Source organism: Ambystoma mexicanum, chromosome 12 (genome assembly GCF_040938575.1).
Source record: "Ambystoma mexicanum isolate Mex_15411 chromosome 12, UKY_AmexF1_1, whole genome shotgun sequence".
Lineage (NCBI taxonomy): Eukaryota > Metazoa > Chordata > Amphibia > Caudata > Ambystomatidae > Ambystoma > Ambystoma mexicanum.
In genome coordinates, this window is record NC_090936.1 from 1,231,613,936 (window position 1) to 1,231,639,648 (window position 25,713).

At 51.7% G+C, this 25,713-nt stretch overlaps 1 protein-coding gene across 3 annotated transcripts in view; it reads left to right on the forward strand.

The window, feature by feature from the left end:
* The first annotated feature begins 232 nt into the window (after positions 1 to 232).
* Positions 233 to 25,713, forward strand: part of GLT8D2 (glycosyltransferase 8 domain containing 2) — a 333,232-nt gene continuing 307,751 nt past the window's right edge. The window contains exons 1-3 of one of the 3 annotated variants that reach the window (XM_069629915.1): positions 233 to 372; positions 13,302 to 13,342; positions 20,097 to 20,183. In XM_069629915.1, the coding sequence (XP_069486016.1) occupies positions 13,324 to 13,342; positions 20,097 to 20,183 (106 nt within the window). In that variant the 5' untranslated portion in view covers positions 233 to 372; positions 13,302 to 13,323. The remainder of the gene's footprint in view (positions 373 to 13,301; positions 13,343 to 20,096; positions 20,184 to 25,713) is intronic. The other 2 variants (XM_069629917.1, XM_069629916.1) reach the window with 2 other exon arrangements.

Sequence of the window (25,713 nt, forward strand, 5' to 3'; positions counted from 1 at the left end):
CCTCTGCTGAGACAGAACCCCCTTGGCAGGATCGAGGGCCCATGTGCCTGGAGGGAGCGGAGGGGGCTGGGGGGGGCAGGGGAAATGGGCAGTGCTCAGACACACGAGAGCTCTGCAGATGAAGGCTGAGCACATCTGGAACTCGTTCCACGTCTGCTGCCAAGCAGCACAAGAAGGGGGGGAGGCACGAGAGAGAGAGAGAGAGAGAGAGAGGGGGAGAGACAGAGAGAGAGAGAAGAGAGAGAGAGAGAACAACAACTGCACCAAACTTTAGGAGCAAGAAGGCGCAACTGCCCCCTGAGACCAGGCCGAGAGTGGCGGATGTTTGGGGTGTTCAGTATGTAAGAGGGACTCGGAGAAGCTGACGCTCAGGTATGTACCCCGAGCCCTCTGGAGAGAACTGGCCCCCAGATGTTCCTGCCCCCCCCCCACCACCTCCCGCACAGGCAGTGAATTTAAGGTTTCATGGCGCTTTTCTCCGTCCCAAGGCGCACCCATCCTGCCACTGGTCTTCTGCGGATAATAATGACTCACGGTATTTTATCGACCTTGAGGGATGAAAGGCTGAGCTTGGGAAGAAAGAGGGCAGCGTGTGACCTGGGGGTCTCTGGGTCCCGGGAGTGGGGGTTGGTTACTTCCCGTGGCTTCCTCGCTGATAGGACATGCAGCAGGGCGACCCTTGATCAGGGGTGTTGCTAGGTCTGGAAAAGATCCGGGGCTACGCTAATGTCAGGACTGGTGGGACTCGGGGCTAGATACAGCCTTTGGGTTGTAGCCCCTGAGCTTCTACCCGGGGCTATAACCAATAGACCTGGGGCTATAGCCCCCTCAGCCCCCCTCCCCCCGCCCCAGCAACGCCTCTGCCCTTGATCATGGGGGAAGACCCCAGTGGCCTGCCTAGAGCTGCACCCTGGCAGCCTTCATAGAAGCGGTGCCCGGGGGCAAGGAAAGGCCTGCTGGTGTTTCATGGGGCAGTGGCTCGCTGCGTGTGGGAGGGGCTGCAGCACGCACACCCTCTTCCTGAGCGGCTGGCTGATACCCGCTACACTACCCCCCCCCCCCAATTAGCCAGGTTGCAAAGGTGTTAGTGAATAACAGTGTAGCGCCTGTCAATCTGTTTACTACGGGTCCAAAAAGTAGGACAGCACCGCTCTGACATAGAACACAGACGTGCATGATGTGTGGGACCACGTGTAGGAGGGCGGGTACTGCTTGCAGCAAGGTGGCAGGACAGCCCCGTGTGTAGGATGGCAGGTACTGCTTGCAGCAAGGTGGCAGGACAGCCCCGTGTGTAGGAGGGCGGTTACTGCTTGCAGCAAGGTGGCAGGAAATCCCGGTGTGTAGGAGGGCAGGTACTGCTTGCAGCAATTTGGCAGGACAGCACCGTGTGTAGGAGGGCTGGTACTGCTTGCAGAAAGGTGGCAGGACAGCAAGGTGGCAGGAAAGCCTCGTGTATAGGAGGGAAGGTACTGCTTGCAGCAAGGTGGCAGGACAGCCCCGTGTGTAGGAGGGCAGGTACTGCTTGCAGCAAGGTGGCAGGACAGCCCCGTGTGTAGGAGGGCAGGTACTGCTTGCAGCAAGGTGGCAGGACAGCCCCGTGTGTAGGAGGGCAGGTACTGCTTGCAGCAAGGTGGCAGGACAGCCCCGTGTGTAGGAGGGCAGGTACTGCTTGCAGCAAGGTGGCAGGTCAGCCCCGTGTGTAGGAGGGCAGGTACTGCTTGCAGCAAGGTGGCAGGACAGCCTCGTGTGTAGGAGGGCGGGTACTGCTTGCAGAAAGGTGGCAGGACAGCAAGGTGGCAGGAAAGCCCCTTGTGTAGGAGGGCAGGTACTGCTTGCAGCAATTTGGCAGGACAGCACCGTGTGTAGGAGGGCGGGTACTGCTTGCAGAAAGGTGGCAGGACAGCAAGGTGGCAGGAAAGCCCCGTGTGTAGGAGGGCAGGTACTGCTTGCAGCAAGGTGGCAGGACAGCCCCGTGTGTAGGAGGGCAGGTACTGCTTGCAGCAAGGTGGCAGGACAGCCCCGTGTGTAGGAGGGTGGGTACTGCTTGCAGAAAGGTGGCAGGACAGCAAGGTGGCAGGAAAGCCCCGTGTGTAGGAGGGCAGGTACTGCTTGCAGCAATTTGGCAGGACAGCACCGTGTGTAGGAGGGCTGGTACTGCTTGCAGAAAGGTGGCAGGACAGCAAGGTGGCAGGAAAGCCTCGTGTGTAGGAGGGCAGGTACTGCTTGCAGCAAGGTGGCAGGACAGCCCCGTGTGTAGGAGGGCAGGTACTGCTTGCAGCAAGGTGGCAGGAAAGCCCCGTGTGTAGGAGGGCAGGTACTGCTTGCAGCAAGGTGGCAGGACAGCCCCGTGTGTAGGAGGGCAGGTACTGCTTGCAGCAAGGTGGCAGGACAGCCCCGTGTGTAGGAGGGCAGGTACTGCTTGCAGCAAGGTGGCAGGACAGCCCCGTGTGTAGGAGGGCAGGTACTGCTTGCAGCAAGGTGGCAGGTCAGCCCCGTGTGTAGGAGGGTAGGTACTGCTTGCAGCAAGGTGGCAGGACAGCCCCGTGTGTAGGAGGGCGGGTACTGCTTGCAGAAAGGTGGCAGGACAGCAAGGTGGCAGGAAAGCCCCTTGTGTAGGAGGGCAGGTACTGCTTGCAGCAATTTGGCAGGACAGCACCGTGTGTAGGAGGGCGGGTACTGCTTGCAGAAAGGTGGCAGGACAGCAAGGTGGCAGGAAAGCCCCGTGTGTAGGAGGGCAGGTACTGCTTGCAGCAAGGTGGCAGGACAGCCCCGTGTGTAGGAGGGCAGGTACTGCTTGCAGCAAGGTGGCAGGACAGCCCCGTGTGTAGGAGGGCGGGTACTGCTTGCAGAAAGGTGGCAGGACAGCAAGGTGGCAGGAAAGCCCAGTGTGTAGGAGGGCAGGTACTGCTTGCAGCAATTTGGCAGGACAGCACCGTGTGTAGGAGGGCGGGTACTGCTTGCAGAAAGGTGGCAGGACAAGAAGGTGGCAGGACAGCCCCGTGTGTAGGTGGGCGGGTACTGCTTGCAGAAAGGTGGCAGGACAGCAAGGTGGCAGAAAAGCCCCATGTGTAGGAGGGCAGGTACTGCTTGCAGCAATTTGGCAGGACAGCACCGTGTGTAGGAGGGCGGGTACTGCTTGCAGAAAGGTGGCAGGACAGCAAGGTGGCAGGAAAGCCCCGTCTGTAGGAGGGCAGGTACTGCTTGCAGCAAGGTGGCAGGACAGCCCCGTGTGTAGGAGGGCGGGTACCGCTTGCAGCAAGGTGGTAGGAAATCCCGGTGTGTAGGAGGGCAGGTACTGCTTGCAGCAAGGTGGTAGGACAGCACCGTGTGTAGGAGGGCGGGTACTGCTTGCAGCAAGGTGGCAGGACAGCAAGGTGGCAGGACAGCCCCGTGTGTAGGAGGGCGGGTACCGCTTGCAGCAAGGTGGCAGGAAATCCCGGTGTGTAGGAGGGCAGGTACTGCTTGCAGCAAGGTGGCAGGACAGCACCGTGTGTAGGAGGGCGGGTACTGCTTGCAGCAAGGTGGCAGGACAGCAAGGTGGCAGGAAAGCCCCGTGTGTAGGATGGAAAGCCCCGTGTGTAGGATGGCAGGTACTGCTTGCAGCAAGGTGGCAGGAAAGCCCCGTGTGTAGGAGGGCAGGTACTGCTTGCAGCAAGGTGGCAGGACAGCCCCGTGTGTAGGAGGGCAGGTACTGCTTGCAGCACGGTGGCAGGTCAGCCCCGTGTGTAGGAGGGTAGGTACTGCTTGCAGCAAGGTGGCAGGATAGCCCCGTGTGTAGGAGGGCGGGTACTGCTTGCAGAAAGGTGGCAGGACAGCAAGGTGGCAGGAAAGCCCCTTGTGTAGGAGGGCAGGTACTGCTTGCAGCAATTTGGCAGGACAGCACCGTGTGTAGGAGGGCGGGTACTGCTTGCAGAAAGGTGGCAGGACAGCAAGGTGGCAGGAAAGCCCCGTGTGTAGGAGGGCAGGTACTGCTTGCAGCAAGGTGGCAGGACAGCCCCGTGTGTAGGAGGGCAGGTACTGCTTGCAGCAAGGTGGCAGGACAGCCCCGTGTGTAGGAGGGCGGGTACTGCTTGCAGAAAGGTGGCAAGACAGCAAGGTGGCAGGAAAGCCCCGTGTGTAGGAGGGCAGGTACTGCTTGCAGCAATTTGGCAGGACAGCACCGTGTGTAGGAGGGCGGGTACTGCTTGCAGAAAGGTGGCAGGACAGCAAGGTGGCAGGAAAACCCTGTCTGTAGGAGGGCAGGTACTGCTTGCAGCAAGGTGGCAGGACAGCCCCGTGTGTAGGAGGGCGGGTACCGCTTGCAGCAAGGTGGTAGGAAATCCCGGTGTGTAGGAGGGCAGGTACTGCTTGCAGCAAGGTGGCAGGACAGCACCGTGTGTAGGAGGGCGGGTACTGCTTGCAGCAAGGTGGCAGGACAGCAAGGTGGCAGGAAAGCCCCGTGTGTAGGATGGCAGGTACTGCTTGCAGCAAGGTGGCAGGACAGCCCCGTGTGTAGGAGGGCAGTTACTGCTTGAAGCAAGGTGGCAGGACAGCACCGTGTGTAGGAAGGCGGGTACTGCTTGCAGCAAGGTGGCAGGAAATCCCGGTGTGTAGGAGGGCAGGTACTGCTTGCAGCAAGGTGGCAGGACAGCACCGTGTGTAGGAGGGCGGGTACTGCTTGCAGCAAGGTGGCAGGACAGCAAGGTGGCAGGAAAGCCCCGTGTGTAGGATGGAAAGCCCTGTGTGTAGGATGGCAGGTACTGCTTGCAGCAAGGTGGCAGGAAAGCCCCGTGTGTAGGAGGGCGGGTACTGCTTGCAGCAAGGTGGCAGGAAAGCCCCGTGTGTAGGAGGGCGGGTACTGCTTGCAGCAAGGTGGCAGGACAGCCCCGTGTGTAGGAGGGCGGGTACTGCTTGCAGCAAGGTGGTAGGACAGCCCCGTGTGTAGGAGGGCGGGTACTGCTTGCAGCAAGGTGGCAGGAAAGCCCCGTGTGTAGGAGGGCTGGTACTGCTTGCAGAAAGGTGGCAGGACAGCAAGGTGGCAGGAAAGCCCCGTGTGTAGGATGGCAGGTACTGCTTGCAGCAAGGTGGCAGGACAGCCCCGTGTGTAGGAGGGCAGGTACTGCTTGCAGCAAGGTGGCAGGACAGCCCCGTGTGTATGAGGGCAGGTACTGCTTGCAGCAAGGTGGCAGGTCAGCCCCGTGTGTAGGAGGGCAGGTACTGCTTGCAGCAAGGTGGCAGGAAATCCCGGTGTGTAGGAGGGTAGGTACTGCTTGCAGCAAGGTGGCAGGATAGCCCCGTGTGTAGGAGGGCGGGTACTGCTTGCAGAAAGGTGGCAGGACAGCAAGGTGGCAGGAAAGCCCCGTGTGTAGGAGGGCAGGTACTGCTTGCAGCAATTTGGCAGGACAGCACCGTGTGTAGGAGGGCGGGTACTGCTTGCAGAAAGGTGGCAGGACAGCAAGGTGGCAGGAAAGCCCCGTGTGTCGGAGGGCAGGTACTGCTTGCAGCAAGGTGGCAGGACAGCCCCGTGTGTAGGAGGGCGGGTACTGCTTGCAGCAAGGTGGCAGGAAATCCCGGTGTGTAGGAGGGCAGGTACTGCTTGCAGCACGGTGGCAGGACAGCACCGTGTGTAGGAGGGCGGGTACTGCTTGCAGCAAGGTGGCAGGACAGCAAGGTGGCAGGAAAGCCCCGTGTGTAGGATGGCAGGTACTGCTTGCAGCAAGGTGGCAGGAAATCCCGGTGTGTAGGAGGGCAGGTACTGCTTGCAGCAAGGTGGCAGGACAGCCCCGTGTGTAGGAGGGCAGGTACTGCTTGCAGAAAGGTGGCAGGACAGCAAGGTGGCAGGAAAGCCCCATGTGTAGGAGGGCAGGTACTGCTTGCAGCAATTTGGCAGGACAGCACCGTGTGTAGGAGGGCGGGTACTGCTTGCAGAAAGGTGGCAGGACAGCAAGGTGGCAGGACAGCCCCGTGTGTAGGAGGGCGGGTACTGCTTGCAGAAAGGTGGCAGGACAGCAAGGTGGCAGGAAAGCCCCGTGTGTAGGAGGGCAGGTACTGCTTGCAGCAATTTGGCAGGACAGCACCGTGTGTAGGAGGGCGGGTACTGCTTGCAGAAAGGTGGCATACAGCAAGATGGCAGGAAAGCCCCGTCTGTAGGAGGGCAGGTACTGCTTGCAGCAAGGTGGCAGGACAGCCCCGTGTGTAGGAGGGCAGGTACTGCTTGCAGCAAGGTGGTAGGAAATCCCGGTGTGTAGGAGGCAGGTACTGCTTGCAGCAGGGTGGCAGGACAGCACCGTGTGTAGGAGGGCGGGTACTGCTTGCAGCAAGGTGGCAGGACAGCAAGGTGGCAGGAAAGCCCCGTGTGTAGGATGGCAGGTACTGCTTGCAGCAAGGTGGCAGGATAGCCCCGTGTGTAGGAGGGCAGTTAGTGCTTGAAGCAAGGTGGCAGGACAGCACCGTGTGTAGGAAGGCGGATACTGCTTGCAGCAAGGTGGCAGGAAATCCAGGTGTGTAGGAGGGCAGGTACTGCTTGCAGCAAGGTGGCAGGACAGCACCGTGTGTAGGAGGGCGGGTACTGCTTGCAGCAAGATGGCAGGACAGCAAGGTGGCAGGACAGCCCCGTGTGTAGGAGGGCGGGTACTGCTTGCAGCAAGGTGGCAGGAAAGCCCCGTGTGTAGGAGGGCTGGTACTGCTTGCAGAAAGGTGGCAGGACAGCAAGGTGGCAGGAAAGCCCCGTGTGTAGGACTGCTTGCAGCAAGGTGGCAGGACAGCCCCGTGTGTAGGAGGGCGGGTACTGCTTGCAGCAAGGTGGCAGGACAGCCCCGTGTGTAGGAGGGCGGGTACTGCTTGCAGCAAGGTGGCAGGACAGCCCCGTGTGTAGGAGGGCGGGTACTGCTTGCAGCAAGGTGGCAGGACAGCCCCGTATGTAGGAGGGCGGGTACTGCTTTCAGCAAGGTGGCAGGACAGCACCGTGTGTAGGAGGGCGGGTACTGCTTGCAGCAAGGTGGCAGGACAGCAAGGTGGCAGGACAGCCCCGTGTGTAGGAGGGCGGGTACTGCTTGCAGCAAGGTGGCAGGAAAGCCCCGTGTGTAGGAGGGCTGGTACTGCTTGCAGAAAGGTGGCAGGACAGCAAGGTGGCAGGAAAGCCCCGTGTGTAGGATGGCGAGTACTGCTTGCAGCAAGGTGGCAGGACAGCCCCGTGTGTAGGAGGGCTGGTACTGCTTGCAGCAAGGTGGCAGGAAAGCCCCGTGTGTAGAAGGGCGGGTACTGCAAGGTGGCAGGACAACCCCGTGTGTAGGAGGGTGGGTACTGCTTGCAGCAAGGTGGCAGGAAAGCCCCGTGTGTAGGAGGGCGGGTACTGCTTGCAGCAAGGTGGCAGGACAGCAAGGTGGCAGGAAAGCCCCCTAAGAACTGGGGTGGGCAGGTACTGCTTGCAGCAAGGTGGCAGGACAGCCCCGTGTGTAGGAGGGCGGGTACCGCTTGCAGCAAGGTGGCAGGACAGCCCCGTGTGTAGGAGGGCAGGTACTGCTTGCAGCAAGGTGGCAGGACAGCCCCGTGAGTAGGAGGGCAGGTACTGCTTGCAGCAAGGTGTTAGGTCAGCCCCGTGTGTAGGAGGGCAGGTACTGCTTGCAGCAAGGTGGCAGGACAGCCCCTTGTGTAGGAGGGCAGGTACTGCTTGCAGCAAGGTGGCAGGACAGCCCCGTGTGTAGGAGGGCAGGTACTGCTTGCAGCAAGGTGGCAGGACAGCCCCTTGTGTAGGAGGGCAGGTACTGCTTGCAGCAAGGTGGCAGGACAGCCCCGTGTGTAGGAGGGCAGGTACTGCTTGCAGCAAGGTGGCAGGTCAGCCCCGTGTGTAGGAGGGCAGGTACTGCTTGCAGCAAGGTGGCAGGACGGTACTCCCCGTGTGTAGGAGGGCAGGTACCGCTTGCAGCAAGGTGGCAGGACAGCCCCGTGTGTAGGAGGGCAGGTACTGCTTGCAGCAAGGTGGCAGGATGGTACTCCCCGTGTGTAGGAGGGCAGGTACTGCTTGCAGCAAGGTGGCAGGACAGCCCCGTGTGTAGGAGGGCAGGTACTCCTTGCGGCAAGGTGGCAGGACAGCCCCGTGTGTAGGAGGGCAGGTACTGCTTGCAGCAAGGTGGCAGGAAAGCCCCGTGTGTAGGAGGGCAGGTACTGCTTGCAGCAAGGTGGCAGGACAGCCCCGTGTGTAGGAGGGCAGGTACTCCTTGCGGCAAGGTGGGAGTATTGCGCTGCGCCAGGACCAGGTGATGGGCGGTCAGAACTGATGTAAGGAAGAGCCAATAGCGTGAAGGCCGGATGCAGATGACTGGTAATAATCATATGTGTTGCATCCATGCCGTGCCCTTTACCGACATCCGCCACTCTTGTGGATCTTTACCTGCAGGTGTCACACTTACTAACACATCTCAAGCTGCAGGCCAACCCCAACCCCCAAATAAGCGAGGCCCCGAGGTGCAAAATGTATAAGGAAACACACACATGCATGTGCTGGATGGCTGGTGATCGCATCAGCATAACAAAGCGACATTCTCATGTTACACCAATCCCATGATCTATATGTTAGCGTCCACCTCCCTTACAGATGCTCCATGCAGCCTTTCATCCTTTCCCAGCCCCCACACTCCCCAGTGACATGATGGGAAAGAGTGTGAAAGACATGTGCAGATTTGAGATGTGTAGATCTGAGATGTGCATATGTGAGATGTGCAGATGTGAGATGTTCAGATGTGAGATGTGCTGATGTGAGATGTGCTGATCTGAGATGTGCAGATCTGGAATGTGAGATGTGCAGATCTGAGATGTGCAGATCTGAGATGTGCAGATCTGAGATGTGCAAATCTGAGATGTGCAGATCTGGGATGTGAGATGTGCAGATCTGAGATGTGCAGATCTGGGATGTGAGATGTGCAGATCTGAGACGTGTAGATGTGAGATGTGCAGATCTGAGATGTGTAGATGCGCAGATCTGAGATGTGTAGATCTGAGATGTGCAGATCTGAGATGTGCAAATCTGAGATGTGCAGATCTGGAATGTGAGATGTGCAGATCTGAGATGTGCAGATCTGAGATGTGCAGATCTGAGATGTGCAAATCTGAGATGTGCAGATCTGGGATGTGAGATGTGCAGATCTGAGATGTGCAGATCTGGGATGTGAGATGTGCAGATCTGAGACGTGTAGATGTGAGATGTGCAGATCTGAGATGTGTAGATGTGAGATGTGCAGATCTGAAATTTGCAGATGTGCAGATCTGAGAAGTGTAGATCTGAGATCTGCAGATGTGCAGATCTGAGATGTGAAGATCTAAGATCTGCAGATCTGAGATGTGTAGATCTGAGATGTACAGATATGAGATGTGCAGATATGAGATGTATAGATCTGAGATCTGCAGATCTGAGATGTGCAGATCTGAGATGTGTAGATCTGACATGTGCAGATCTGAGATGTGAAGATCTGAGATCTGCAGATCTGGGATCTGCAGATCTGAGATGTGAAAATCTAAGATCTGAGATCTATAGATCTATAGATCTGAGATCTGCAGATCTGAGATGTATAGATCTGAGATCTGCAGATCTGAGATGTGCAGATCTGAGATGTGCCTTCTAAAGTCTGAACCTGTCATTCTTAAGTATTTCCATATCCTGTCAGCATAAGTTCTTATGTCTTCTTTATGACATTCTTTTGCTGTCGGCGGACTTTGTTTTAATGCACATCCATTCTGTTCACGTCTGCTTTTCAACAGCTCAACAAAGTACATCCTTCTCGGTAACTTTCCTCCACTACGTTCTTGGAGCCTAAAGGGAATTATTCAGGCCATCTGTGAGAGTATAATGTGTCACTAATTAGCAAGTTGTAGTAGTGTGCCAAGTAATTGAATGTTTGTACGTTATGGTTGTTATCAATTCAAGAGCTTACCCTCAGTGACTATAGTAGTTATGCAGCATTCACTCTCAGGGGTGAAGAAAGCATCAGTTCTACTTTCCACGTCTTCCAAAGAGACGCTGAAATTCCAGCGCAATGTTCATGCCCACATCTAGCAAGTTCATGCGCCCGAATGCTGCGGTTCCAATGCGGGCACCATCTTAGGAGTGTCAGAAAACGAAACAATAGGAAGCTTTATAATACACAGTCAAAGAATCAAGGATTTTTAAATTGAGGGGGAAAAAACTCCCCCAAAACTGATTCCCACAGACAATCTGGCAAAGTATCATGAATGTTGCAAGACAACATGTGATGAGTTGCAATGAATTCAGAAACATAATGTGAAACATCAAACGAGTCACAAGAAGAAACGGTGGATACAATCCACAATCTTTGGAATGTAATACTCCAAATTCGATTCTGAAGTCATGGCCTTCAATCAATGATGGGTTACACTCAATTCAGAAACGTGAAAAGAGTTGTAAATAATACATTCAAAAACATGAAGAACAGCATTAGGCAAAGTGCAATTAAAGGTGGCATATCAGCTCACAATCTTTTAGATGAAACAAACCCAGAGCCCATTCTAATTTCATGCCCATCAGTGCCAGAGGTGAGATTCCATTGATCCAAAATGCTTCATGCTTTGGGAGAAATGTAGGTTATCTTCTCTTCAAAGACCTCAAATATCATTGGGGTAAATTATTGATTATTTTCAATAAGATGTGTTGCCACTGGCGATTTCAAATTCTGCAGTCGGATATTGGATGTATGTCCACCCCAGTTTAACTTTACCAGTAGTCTGGTAATACCAACATGGTAAATGCCACCTGGACATTTGATGCAATAGATCACATGGGAGAAATCGCAAGCAGTGTAATTTTGCAGTGACATTGTTGCAGTGTTGGTAGATCAGTCAGGGATATGTTCCCTTCCTTTCAACATTCAACAGTTCTCCAACACCCTTTTCTCCTTTAATCAAGCATTTTCTCAATGATGTATATATGGTTATGATAAGCAAACATTGCAGAATTCTGAAATATTTCCGAAGTTAGTTTGTCATATTGTCGACAATAACTAATAATCTTTTTAATGGCCCTACTCTGATGTGAGTATGTTGTAACGTATATAAAATGAGAATACTTTTTGGGTTGTTTATATTGTAGTAGGATACAGTGTTCCACTGAAGAGACTCCCCTTTCTGTCTCTAACAGCAATGATTGTTTATGGTTTCTAGGCAAGAATTTATTGTGTATTTACAGATTTTCTCAATGAAGAATTTCAGGATTTCAGGTAGTTCTTTTAGTCCTCAAATATTGTCTATAGCGATAATTCTGTATCAGGATTGACATAGGGAAACTAGTGGTGTGTACAAATCTTTTCTCTCCCTGGGTTTAGAAAATATAGTCATGATAAGGATATTATTCTGGACAGTAATGTGCAGGTCCACAAAATGATTTGTGCATTCATCACAATTCATAGCAAAGTTGATGTGTGAATGTACTGCATTTCGAATTTTAAAAAAATGAGTATAGCTCAAATCTCGGCCCATGCCATATCAGTAAAATATCATCGATGCATCTCAGGTCAAATGTAATATAGGGTTGCTATCATGTATAATTGATAATAAAGTGATTTTCAAAACATTACTTAAAGATGTTTGCGTACACCGGGGCCATACTGGACACCGTAGATGTTCCAGACATGTGTAAGAAGTATTGATCTTTAAAACAGAAGATTTGGTTATTTAAAATAAGTTTCAAGACAATTAATAAAAAAATTAATAACAAAATTAATTAAAAAAGAAAAATATATTTTTTTTTATAAATTAATAAAAAAAAATTAAAAAATTAAAAAAAAAAACACTGCTTCTAATACGTCTGCATATGGCATTGAAGTGTCATTGAAGTGTCATGTGGCATTGAAGTGTCATGTGGCATTAAAGTGTATTGACTTGTAACAGGAACAACAACAATGAAGTCAGTATCAGAAAGTGCTGCCGCATTTAGTCATCTCAACAAATCAGCATTGTGTTTGATATAAGTCTCTGTTTTTTTAACAAAGGGTCACATGATTTCAGCAATGTAGTGTCCCAATGGTTCCAAGAGTCTGTTGCAATAAGCACACACTTCAGTCAAGGTGCCGATGAGAACATGCTGGCTCAAACTATAATCATCAGCTGGGTTGTAACTGAATGCAAGGCGATTGTAATCGTGTGATTGCTGAGCACGGAGTCGTGTTTGACGCTGATCTGCTGTTTCTCGTTGACGTCTTTCAGCCACTCTCAGCCTGTCGCGTTCATTCTGTTGAGAACGAAGCAGATCGGAAGCTGCAGAACGCGATCGCCGTGTTTGCAACCGTGCATCCTAAAGTCTGGCTGCACATCGCTCTGCTGCTTCCTCAGCATGTATTTGAGCCATTCTAAATGGAAACATTGAAATGGAATTGTAAAATAGCCTGTGTTGCTTTTATGTCCAACAGATGGCGCTGTTTTGCAGTAAAATGTTCAGTATAGCGTGTGTTGCTTTTACATCCAACAGATGGCACTGTTTTTCAGAAAAAGCATGTTTTACCTGTCACAGGTGTGACATATTTGTATAGTATGTATATAAAAACACGTGCCTATTCGAATGGAACGTTGTGTCAACATTTCTAAGCAATCGGTAAAGGACTTTCGGAGATTTAAGATTTTGAACAAACGAACATTTACTTTTTTATTTATATAGATAGAACATTTGTGGGAGTATGTGGGTGGCTGCCGCCTCTATTCATACACCACACAAACAATTAATAGGTGCAGCCATACAGCTGAAGATTACACATCAAAGACTGAAACAATGGCATGCACAGCCCACACCATCACTCCACTACGTCCATCTGTATGCTACAAAGCGAACACTTAAAAGCAGCGCAGCCCGCCCTTGACTTTGCCATTGGCTGTTATGACTTGCAGAGATGTGGGGAGCGCAGGTCCCTGCTGCTACCGCCAGAGAGCTCAGTGCAGGTCAGCAGCGAGGTGTCGCCACTCGCCGATGCCAGAGAGCCCAGTGCAAGGCAGCAGCGACGTGTCGCCACTCGCCGATGCCAGAGAGCCCAGTGCAAGGCAGCAGTGACGTGTCGCCACTCGCCGACTTGCGCAGCATTCCTGACATCAGTGTGAGTGGCTTGTAAGAGCGAGTGGTGTGTCATATGGTGTGTTGTGATTGTAAGAGGTTAGATATTAGGCAGGTCTGGCACACATTGCTCTATTTTTGTGGCATGGGTGTATATGCATTCTATTTGCAATGTGCCTATTTTCTGCAGTGTTCCCCCACACGGCTGCATGGGAGCCACACTTAAGTACTTCTTCTATGTCATTAGTAACCTTTCTTCTTTTCTTCTGTTTGCCAGATCCCGTCACCCGAAGGAGCACATGGCTCTAGTAATGAAATGTAAGCTGTCGAGCAGTCATTTGCATCTATTTAAACTCTAAACTCGCTGCCACAAGAGGTCAATCTTACAGCCATGGCCGCCGGAAGTGTCCTCATGGGGAGACGGAAGTGTCCTCATACTCATAGGGAGACAAGCGGTGGAGGATCTCCATCCTGGCCTTTCCTTTCTTTTTACTGCTACACAAGGGCTTTCTTCAGCCTGTTACATATTCCTGTGTTGGGACACCCACATTGAACAATCTGCTAATAGGACTGTGGTGGAGTCAGCCATCTTCCCAATGTGGGGCACTTCAGTCACTACCATCAGTTGTCTGATTAGACCTTTAAACCGAATCTCAAAGTATGTCCCTTAAATGTAAGCTTTATCCCTGCTGATCATGCCCTCACAAATACTGTCAGAGGTCGCAGCACCCACACGTCACCACCTGCTCATGCCCTCACACATACTGTCATAGGTCGCACCACACACGTCACCACCTGCTCATGCCCTCTCAAATACTGTCACAGATCCCACCACATACACATCACAACCTGCTCATGCCCTCTCAAATACTGTCACAGGTCGCACCACATACACGTCACCACCTACTCATGCCCTCTCAAATACTGTCACAGGTCGCATCTCACACACGTCACCACCTACTCATGCCCTCTCAAATACTGTCACAGGTCGCACCACACATGTCACCACCTGCTCATGCCCTCTCAAATACTGTCACAGATCGCAGCTCACACACATCACCACCTGCTCATGCCCTCACACATACTGTCACAGGTCGCAGCACACACGACCTGCTTAGGCCCTCTCAAATACTGTCACAGATCCCACCACATACACATCACAACCTGCTCATGCCCTCTCAAATACTGTCACAGGTCGCAGCTCACACACGTCACCACCTGCTCATGCCCTCTCAAATACTGTCACAGATCGCAGCACACATACGTCACCACCTGCTCATGCCCTCACAAATACTGTCACAGGTCGCAGCTCACACACGTCACAACCTGCTCATGCCCTCACAAATACTGTCACAGGTCGCAGCTCACACACGTCACCACCTGCCCATGCCCTCTCAAATACTGTCACAGATCCCACCATATACACATCACAACCTGCTCATGCCCTCTCAAATACTGTCACAGGTCGCACCACATACACGTCACCACCTGCTCATGCCCCCACAAATACTGTAACAGGTTACACCACACCACAGGTCATCATAACCTGCTCATGCCTTCACAGCTACTGTCAGAGATTACACCACATGTCATCACCTGCTCATGTCCCCACAAATACTGCCACATGCCATAGCACATGACACCACCTGCTCATGCCCTCACAAATACTGTCACAGGTCGCATCTCACACATGCCACCCCCTGCTCATGCCCTCTCAAAACTGTCACAGATCGCAGCACACACACGTCACCACCTGCTCATGCCCTCACAAATACTGTCACAGATCGCACCACACACATCACCACCTGCTCATGCCATCTCAAATACTGTCACAGATCACACCACCACCTGCTCATGCCCTCACAAATACTGTCATAGGTCGCAGCACACACACGTCACCACCTGCTCATGCCCTCTCAAATACTGTCACAGGTCGCAGCTCACACACATCACCACCTGCTCATGCCCTCTCAAATACTGTCACAGGTCACAGCTCACACACGTCACCACCTGCTCATGCCCTCTCAAATACTGTCACAGGTCGCACCACACACGTCACCACCTACTCATGCCCTCTCAAATACTGTCACAGGGTGCAGCTCACACACGTCATCACCTGCTCATGCCCTCTCAAATACTGTCACAGGTCGCAGCTCACACACATCACCACCTGCTCATGCCATCTCAAATACTGTCACAGGTCGCACCACACACGTCACCACCTGCTCATGCCGCCACAACTACTGTCACAGGTCGCAGCTCACACATGTCACCACCTGCTCATGCCCTCTCAAATACTGTCACAGGTCGCACCACACAAGTCACCACCTGCTCAGGCCCTCTCAAATACTGTCACAGGTCGCACCACACATGTCGCCACCTGCTCATGCCCTCTCAAATACTGTCACAGATCGGAGCTCACACACGTCACCACCTGCTCATGCCCTCTCAAATACTGTCACAGGTCGCACCACATATGTCACCACCTGCTCATGCCCTCTCAAATACTGTCACAGATCACAGCACACACACGTCACCACCTGCTCATGCCCTCACAAATACTGTCACAAATCACACCACACACGTCACCACCTGCTCATGTCCTCACAAATACTGTCACAGGTCGCAGCTCACACACGTCACCACCTGCTCATGCCCTCTCAAATACTGTCACAGGTCGCACCACATACATGTCACCACCTGCTCATGCCCCCACAAATACTGTAACAGGTTACACCACACCACAGGTCATCATAACCTGCTCATGCCTTCACAGCTACTGTCACAGATTACACCACATGTCATCACCTGCTCATGTCCCCACAAATACTGCCACATGCCATAGCACATGACACCACCTGCTCATGCCCTCACAAATACTGTCACAGATCCCACCACATACACATCACAACCTGCTCATGCCCTCTCAAATACTGTCACAGGTCGCAGCACACACACGTCACCACTTGCTCATGCCCTCTCAAATACTGTCACAGGTCGCACGACACACGTCACCACCTACTCATGCCATCTCAAATACTGTCACAGGTCGCAGCTCACACACATCACCACCTGCTCATGCCCTCTCAAATACTGTCACAGGTCGCAGCTCACACACATCACCACCTGCTCATGTGCTCTCAAATACTGTCACAGGTCACAGCTCACACACGTCACCACCTGCTCATGCCCTCTCAAATACTGTCACAGGTCGCACCACACACGTCACCACCTACTCATGCCATCTCAAATACTGTCACAGGTCGCAGTTCACACACGTCACCACCTGCTCATGCCCTCTCAAATACTGTCACAGGTCGCAGCTCACACACATCACCACCTGCTCATGCCCTCTCAAATACTGTCACAGGTCGCAGCTCACACACATCACCACCTGCTCATGCCCTCTCAAATACTGTCACAGGTCACAGCTCACACACGTCACCACCTGCTCATGCCCTCTCAAATACTGTCACAGGTCGCACAACACACGTCACCACCTACTCATGCCCTCTCAAATACTGTTACAGGTCGCAGCTCACACACGTCATCACCTGCTCATTCCCTCTCAAATACTGTCACAGGTCGCAGCTCACACACATCACCACCCGCTCATGCCCTCTCAAATACTGTCACAGGTCGCACCACACACGTCACCACCTGCTCATGCCGCCACAACTACTGTCACAGGTCGCAGCTCACACATGTCACCACCTGCCATCATGCCCTCTCAAATACTGTCACAGGTCGCACCACACAAGTCACCACCTGCTCAGGCCCTCTCAAATACTGTCACAGGTCGCACCACACATGTCACCACCTGCTCATGACCTCTCAAATACTGTCACAGATCGGAGCTCACACACGTCACCACCTGCTCATGCCCTCTCAAATACTGTCACAGGTCGCACCACATATGTCACCACCTGCTCATGCCCTCTCAAATACTGTCACAGGTCGCAGCTCACACACATCACCACCTGCTCATGCCCTCTCAAATACTGTCACAAATCACACCACACACGTCACCACCTGCTCATGCCCTCACAAATACTGTCACAGGTCGCAGCTCACACATGTCACCACCTGCTCATGCCCTCTCAAATACTGTCACAGGTCGCATCACACACGTCACCACCTACTCATACCATCTCAAATACTGTAACAGGTTACACCACACCACAGGTCATCATAACCTGCTCATGCCTTCACAGCTACTGTCACAGATTACACCACATGTCATCACCTGCTCATGTCCCCACAAATACTGCCACATGCCATAGCACATGACACCACCTGCTCATGCCCTCACAAATACTGTCACAGATCCCGCCACATACACATCACAACCTGCTCATGCCCTCTCAAATACTGTCACAGGTCGCAGCACACACATGTCACCACTTGCTCATGCCCTCTCAAATACTGTCACAGGTCGCACCACATACACGTCACCACCTGCTCATGCCCCCACAAATACTGTAACAGGTTACACCACACCACAGGTCATCATAACCTGCTCATGCCTTCACAGTTACTGTCACAGATTACACCACATGTCATCACCTGCTCATGTCCCCAAAAATACTGCCACATGCCATAGCACATGACACCACTTGCTCATGCCCTCAGAAATACTGTCACTGGTTGCATCTCACACACGTCACCACCTGCTCATGCCCTCAAAAATACTGTCACAGATCGCACCACACACGTCACCACCTGCTCATGCCCGCTCAAATACTGTCACAGATCACACCACACACGTCACCACCTGCTCATGCCCTCACAAATACTGTCACAGGTCGCAGCTCACACACGTCACCCACAGATCGCACCACATACACAGCACAACCTGCTCATGCCCTCTCAAATACTGTCACAGGTCGCAGCACCCACACGTCACCACCTGCTCATGCACTCACAAATACTGTCACAGGTCGCAGCTCACACACATCACCACCTGCTCATGTGCTCTCAAATACTGTCACAGGTCACAGCTCACACACGTCACCACCTGCTCATGCCCTCTCAAATACTGTCACAGGTCGCACCACACACGTCACCACCTACTCATGCCATCTCAAATACTGTCACAGGTCGCAGCTCACACACATCACCACCTGCTCATGCCCTCTCAAATACTGTCACAGGTCGCAGCTCACACACATCACCACCTGCTCGTGCCCTCTCAAATACTGTCACAGGTCGCAGCTCACACACATCACCACCTGCTCGTGCCCTCTCAAATACTGTCACAGATCGCACCACACACACGTCACCACCTGCTCATGCCCTCTCAAATACTGTCACAGATCGCACCACATACACGCCACCACCTGCTCATGCCGCCACAACTACTGTCACAGGTCGCAGCTCACACGTCACCACCTGCTCAGGCCCTCTCAAATACTGTCACAGATCGCACCACATACACGCCACCACCTGCTCATGCCCTCTCAAATACTGTCACAGGTCGCACCACACACGTCACCACCTGCTCAGGCCCTCTCAAATACTGTCACAGATCGCACCACACACGTCACCACGGGCTCATGCCCACACAAATACTGTCACAGATCGCAGCATACACACGTCACCACCTGCTCATGACCTCTCAAATACTGTCACAGGTCACAGCACACACACGTCACCACCTGCTCATGCCCCCACAAATACTGTCACAGAGTACACCACACCACAGGTCATCATAACCTGCTCATGCCCCCACAAATACTGTTAGAGGTCACACCACACACATCACCACCTGCTCTTGCCCTCACAAATACTGTGACACGTCGCACCACACACGTCACTACCTGCTCATGCCCTCACAAATACTGTGACACGTCGCACCACAGCACACATTTCACCACTTACTCATGCCCCCACAAATACTGTCACAGGTTGCCCCACACCACACATGTCACCTCCTGCCCATGCCCTCCTAAGCAAGCGTAGGTCGGTATGAGCTGGGCTGTAGAGAAACCAAGTGGGGATAGAAACCCTTCTGGATCCCAATGAAAGATCTGAAATCCGAAATTGACTTCCGGTGGGGTATAGGGAAACCAAGGCCTGAGATAGACCCGGCCAATTCTAGGTGGATAAGCAATGCGCCCCCCGCTCGCGATTTTGCTCATGTGGGGACAGACACTTTTCTGTATTGGGCCCTAATTTGTGGAATCTGATCCACCGGACGTTCTAAAAAGGGACACACTTTTCTTTCTCAATAATGCTCTTTCTTTCAGTCCTCATTGCGTTCCATCTGCGCCCAGATGCAGGTAACTGTGAGGGCCCCTCTTCAGTAGGATGGACGTCCCACAAATATCCAAGCAATTGAGGAGATTGAGATCACTGAACGCGAGAGGTTTGGCGAGAAGGGTGTTCAGAGAGGGTGATAGTCATGGGGGCCCTAAGGCAGTGGATGGGGGGGAACCCAGATTCCATCTTGGGTGGGACCCAGGGAAGAAGAGGAATATCTGTGGCACTAGGTCTAGAAGCTGGAAACCTCAGACTTAAGAGTTTGGGCAGATCCGGTGGACGCATTCTCTGGCTGCCTGCCATTCTTATCCCGCCTCCAGACATGCTTGCCAGGATCACTGGCACAAGACCATGGTCCATTGGCCTCAGCGCCAACGGCAGAGAGGGCTCGTGGGATGGATCCTTGGTCCTCCCAGAAGGAGCAGAAGGAACTTCAGAGACATTCTTTAGGGACTGGCCCAGGGCTATCGTTCCCAAGAGGCCGGTAGGAGTTGAGAACTAAGACTTGTGAAACCAGAAGTACCTCACAAAGACTCTGCTGAAGGAACCTCTCGAGGAAGTCCTCTCTGCGAGGACCCAGCAGTGCAAACAAGCAAGTCTGAACATTAAGTTACTTTGAACTTTGAGTTAGAATCCAACACAAAAATGTCTCTCCTGGGGAGGGAATCCTCCTGATGGGGGTGAAGATCCCAGAGAGGTCCTAATGGCGTGTCAGCGTGTGGCAGTATATACAGCGACAGGCAATGTGATTTGACTCGCTGCATTGTATTTCGGCTGACACTGTGCGCTTCTCTTTCTTGTCCCCATGCAGGCATGCGATGCATCAGTGTGACCATCATCATGCACCCCCTGACCTCTCTGTGGATGACCCTATGGAGCTACATTTCCAGGAACCGTGGTAAGCCCCCCTCATGGGCCCCCTTTACTCTACTTTTTACTTTAAGTTATTTATATAGCGCAACCATGGACCCATAGGTGACAGAACACAAAACACAATAACATGGGAAGTCTGGGAAACAGTCATAGTCTAAGATCATAAGTCAAAGTTGGTTTCACACATAAGATGAGCCAATTCATTTGGAGGACACCCGCATCTCCTGGCGCTGCTCAGAGAGTTCCTGCGATGGGGACATTGCACTGGGGTCCAGCTTCTCAAACTGATCAGAATACTGCTCTTTTCGTGTCTTTTCTCGCTGGCATGCTTTCAAAAGCCCTATTGAGGAAAGAGACGTCGTAAGCAGTTCTGTGGGATATTCCACTCGCCAATATCTCAAATTATTTGTTTTTTTTATTGTTGGATAGGATTAACTGTTTGAATAGAAAAGCTGTACATGGGATCAGGCACAGTGACTGCAGCCATCCCTTACACAAGGACTTTGAAGCCATGAGTAGGGTTAAGCGGGAGGATATTAGAAGGAACATTGGCTAGAGGTGGCTTGAATAACATAAGTAATACACTAGGCCTCATTACGAGGCGGGTGGAATGGGTTTAACGGCGCTGGTAAAGGTGCCGGCGCCGTTAAACCCATTCCGTCCTATTACGAGGTTCCCTCGCGGGACCCGCTCTGGACGTCTGGTTCCCTCGCGGGTCCCGTGAGTGGACCATGGAGCTGACAACAGGCCGATCATTAACAGGCCCGTTGTTAGCTCCCTCCCCATTCCCATTGAGCCTTATGGGGGCTCGAATGGGAATGGGGACGGTCCGAGTTCCCTGAATGGGGAAATACCATGCCCTCCAAAGTCGGAATGGCCCGGTATTTCCCCATTCAGGGACCACGGACCCGGACCCGAGTTTGGAGGCAGCCATGCCCTTACTAAAGGCATGACTACCTCCAAACTCGTAATGAGACCCACAACAGTGTCTATAATGTGTCAGGTATTTACAAGCAGGTGTAATATACAGCAAGTATTTCCCGGGGAGGGGCGATTAGGGGGGCGGGACTGGTCTCTGGCAATAAAGTTAATGTTTCTAAAACACTAGTCTTTACGATCTGGACCCCGTGCCAGTCCCCGTGGACTCCTTGGTGTGGAACGGGAAGTCTGTCCAGAAGGTGGGTTCAAGTATTTGAGTATACATGTTCCCAGACAAGATAGCTCATTACTGCCTTCAAATATTCGGCTTAAACTTGCTGAGATTAATATGCAACGTCTTACATGGGAAAGGTTGAATCTGACATTATGGGTGAACATTGTTGTAATTCAAATGTCCTAAACTGCTGCATATTTTCAGTATGCTCCCGCTTTCTCTCTCAACCAAACTGCTCTGTGATATAGATAGGGTTTTCCGCAATGTGTTGTGGGGAGCAGGTGGGAGGTCCAGGATCCCAAAAGATATTCTTATGAGACCTGTACACTTGGGTGGCTTTGGTTTCCCTAATATTAGTCTATATCATGCTGCCGTCTCATTACGTACCTTACATTTCTCACTGCCCTGATTGGGGAACTATCGAGAGTGTCTCTGGCCATCCTGTCCCCCTGGATTGCCTGCTTAGTATGGATAAAAAATTGGCTGTTGATCAGATCCTGCCATTTCTTAAACATGCCTTGAAGGAATGGAAGAGGAGTTTTGAGAGTTGTGATATAAAATATCTTTTGAGATTAAATTCTTCTCTGTGGAAAAATCCGGCGATACGGATTGATAATCGTACCCTCTCCTGGTTTTCATCGCAATCAGCGGGTATTTGGAAATTGGGGCAAGTTTATGACGGCGTTTCCATGCTTACCTTTGAATTTTTGTGGCTCAAATACAAGTTGCAATCTTCGGAGGCCCCCCATTATCGTATGCTCTGTGATCTTTTGGGGATTTTGTTCTTGCCCCTGAATGCCTCTCTACGTAGTTTGCCCACAGTTTTACATTTGGTCAAGAGCAGGCCTCCTTTGGCTTCATTCGTGTGTAACCTTCTTGCACCAGTGATATGATAACAGTGTATCCGAACATGGTAGGACGGTATGGTACTCAGACTTGGGGCTTGCACTTTCTTATGGTGAATGGGGTCGCATATGTACAGGACCTTCCAGGTTTAAGCTTGACCTGGATGTGAGGTCTACCCAACATCGGATTTTGTATTGTATGTATTGGTCCCCTTGGAAGATGACGCAGTGTGAACTTAGTCAAGATGATACATGGAGGTACTGTGAAACGGATGTGGGTACCATTCTGCATATGTTTTGGTCTTGTCCAAAAATCAAATTATTTTGAGTCGACGTCCTCCAACGTACGGATCTTGTGTTGGGTGTCTTGCTTCCCCGTAGTCTTTTGCTATGCATGTTGGGCTTGTTTCTGATTGGGCTTAATATGTCTGTTGGCTTCCTCTTTGGGGCCAAGAAACACATTTTGAAATTCTGGGAGTGACCTTGGCCCTCTGGGGATGGCTGGCTGCATGACTTGTTGATTCTTTCGGGTAGAGAGAGGGTGACCTATCAGGTCAAGAAAAAGGTAGACACGTATTCTGACATTCGGAACGTCGTTTCCAATGAGTTATATGTTTCATGTTAGTTTTTCCCTCCTCCATTCCTCCCTCCACCTACACCCCTGGGTCATCCTTTCTTCTCTCCCCTAATTCCCATACCCCTCCTTGTAATGTTCCTACTTTTTTGCTTGTCTTTCTCTTTTCTTTCCTCTCTTTGTATCTAGGAAATTGGTTGCAGTTGATAAAAGCTTATGTTCTTGTTATCTTATTACTTGCTTGTTTGAAATTCTTCTATTGTTGATTATAGTAGTTAGACAATTGAATACACAGATTTAAAAAAAAAAGAATGTGTCAGGTATTTACAAGTAGGTGTAATATACAGGAAGCATTTCGCGGGGAGGAGGCAATTAGAGGGGCGGGACATCATGCTGGGTGGTGGTTGCAGTCTCTTTAAGGGCCAAGAGACAGAGGTGGGAGGGGGTAAGGAGAGCAAAAGAAACAGAAGACTTTGAAGAGGGAATTGGTGCTGCATATGGACCTGTCCAGCATGGGGTCAGCGAGGAGACGTCGCATAGTAGTTGGGTGAGGCTGTGGCCGGGTGAGCTAAAACATGCTTGTAGACCCTGCATGTGTGGGAGCCATACAATAGAACAGAATATTTGGCCTTTCTCTCTGTGGAGCACATTCTGGAATGCTCAGGGTTTTACCCTAAGTCACTCAGACTAATCCAGATGTGGACAACATGATGTCAGTACCAGACGCTTGAAAACAGTAGAGGTGCTTTAGCAGATGGTTGAACGTTGCTGCAGGGTGAAACGGGTCAGGGTGGCTGATGGCTGGGGGGGAGAGGTATTCCCACCTCTAAACCTTACTGTGGTACAGCGTGTGATGCACAAATACCTCCCTGACCCGTTTGCCTGGAGGCATTGGCGTGGTGTTCGGAGTTAGCAAGGGTGCTGTGGAGGCGGTCCGACAGACACGGGTCCCTGACAGTAAGGGAGAGAGAAACAAGAACCTGTTAGAGCCCAGACTGCTGAGAATTGGCCCCTTCACCCCTTACCTGTGCTGGGGCCCACACCAGACGGATTTATACGAGGAGATGAGGTCGCCATTTTGGTGAGCCAAAGTACACAGAGACAAGGGTGCAGATTAAAGAGAACCAAAGGGCTCAGAGGGGCTCAGCTCCTCCTAGCCATTCCCTATCTTAAAGAACATTTCTTTTGGTGGTCCATAGTACTTCTCCGGAGTTAGGACAGCTTCAAAATGCCTGCATGGATGGGGATTGTTAAGACATTCCTCCACCTCAGCTTTTAGAACTTTAATGTGTGTGAACCGGAAGTAATCTTTGTCTCCTTCCTTTTTAGGCTCTGTGCCACTGTCCACCTATCTTCCATCCCACGAGCTACCATTGCGGTAACAGGCGCTAGCTGACGTGCTTCCCACTAGAAACTTGGGCTCGGCTCAATTGTGGGAAAATCTTGACTTGCTTTGGGTGTCCTTGGGAAGCATTAGGACTGCAGGAGGCCACCCACCCAGGGGCTGGTCTAGGCGTGCATTCATATAGTGACCGATCGGTGCATCTTCCTCCCAGGTGTCCTAACACTTGGAGCCTTAATACAAGTTTGCGGTGTGGGGCGAAAAGTGGTGGTTATTCCGTTACTGCCACTTTTTTGGTAGTAACGGAATAACTGCAATTTTTCTGGCAATGCTGAATTAGACCTTTAGTGATAAAGTGGAGGATTTACCTCCAGTCACAAGTTGGAGGTAAATCTACCTCTTTACCTCCAAAAATCAGCAGATTTACCGTCAGTAATTCCACCGGTGGTAAATCCACCAAGAACTGTAATCGAGCAAGTGGCAGTAACCGTAGTCGAGTTTGGTGGTAATTGATCGACTTTACGGCTGAATTACCACCAAACCCATAACGAGGCCCCTCTTCTCTGTGCCTAGAAAGACTCCTCCCTCAGACACACTTCCCTGATGACACAGAACAAGGCAGAAGCACTTGTTTGCGGCTGCTGGTGCCACTATTGTTTAGTGGTGAACGTTGTGACATTTCGGTTCTGTGCTGTCCTTGTGGGGAAGGCCAGAATGATAGAGAAATGGCCATATCCGACCTTGTATGGCACAGAGAGCTAAGATATGATTCTAGACATTCCGGTGTGGGCAGCACCCCAGAGGATAGGTTATTTGGCTAGGCCATTTCTCAACAAAGTGACTCTGACAAGTAGAAAAGTAAATAATTATGCCAAAGAGGAACACCCAGAACTAGCATACAATAATAGTCTGGGGGACTGTGGAGGAGGGGTAGAGATAAGGGAGTCTCTGTAGGGCAGTGGGTTCGAAAGTGGAGGATTTCCCTGATGTGAGAAGGTTGAGTCTAGCAACATAACATGTTTATTGATTTTCTGAAAACAACAGTAGACATCACATTACAAGCAAACAAACATAAATCACAGGTCACATGTTTGATACATTGGCAGGGTGCTTCAGCACACCTCAATCAGCTATGGTGCATCATATATAGAGTTCAAGATATGCAGGTCTGCATTTTTACCATACATATTGACCTTTTTATACGTTTCTCTAGTGCTCTTCCCTTCTGTGGCAAATGTTATTCGCCTTGCCGGGGCATCCTCGGGCCTTGTATACCCTGTTTTCCATCACTATACATGCATCCACATCTGCCACCCACTGTTCATATTGCGGAGTGACGTTTGAGCCCCACAGCTGTGCCAGCCACGTTCCTTTTAGCCAGACCTATGGCCGTTGAGAACATTAGCTTCTCATAGCGAGACATCTCATCATCCATTTCCACTCCCAATATCAACAATTTCGGCTCCATTGTTATCGTTCGGCCTACAACCATCGAGAGTCTATCACAGCATTTCTGCCAAAAAAGTTGGATTTGTGGGCATTCCCATAAGATATGGAAGAAATGTCCCCTTTCTTGAAGGCATCTCGGGCAGTTGGGATCTGTTGTTTTCCCCCATTGATACAGTGCCACCCTTTGGTAGT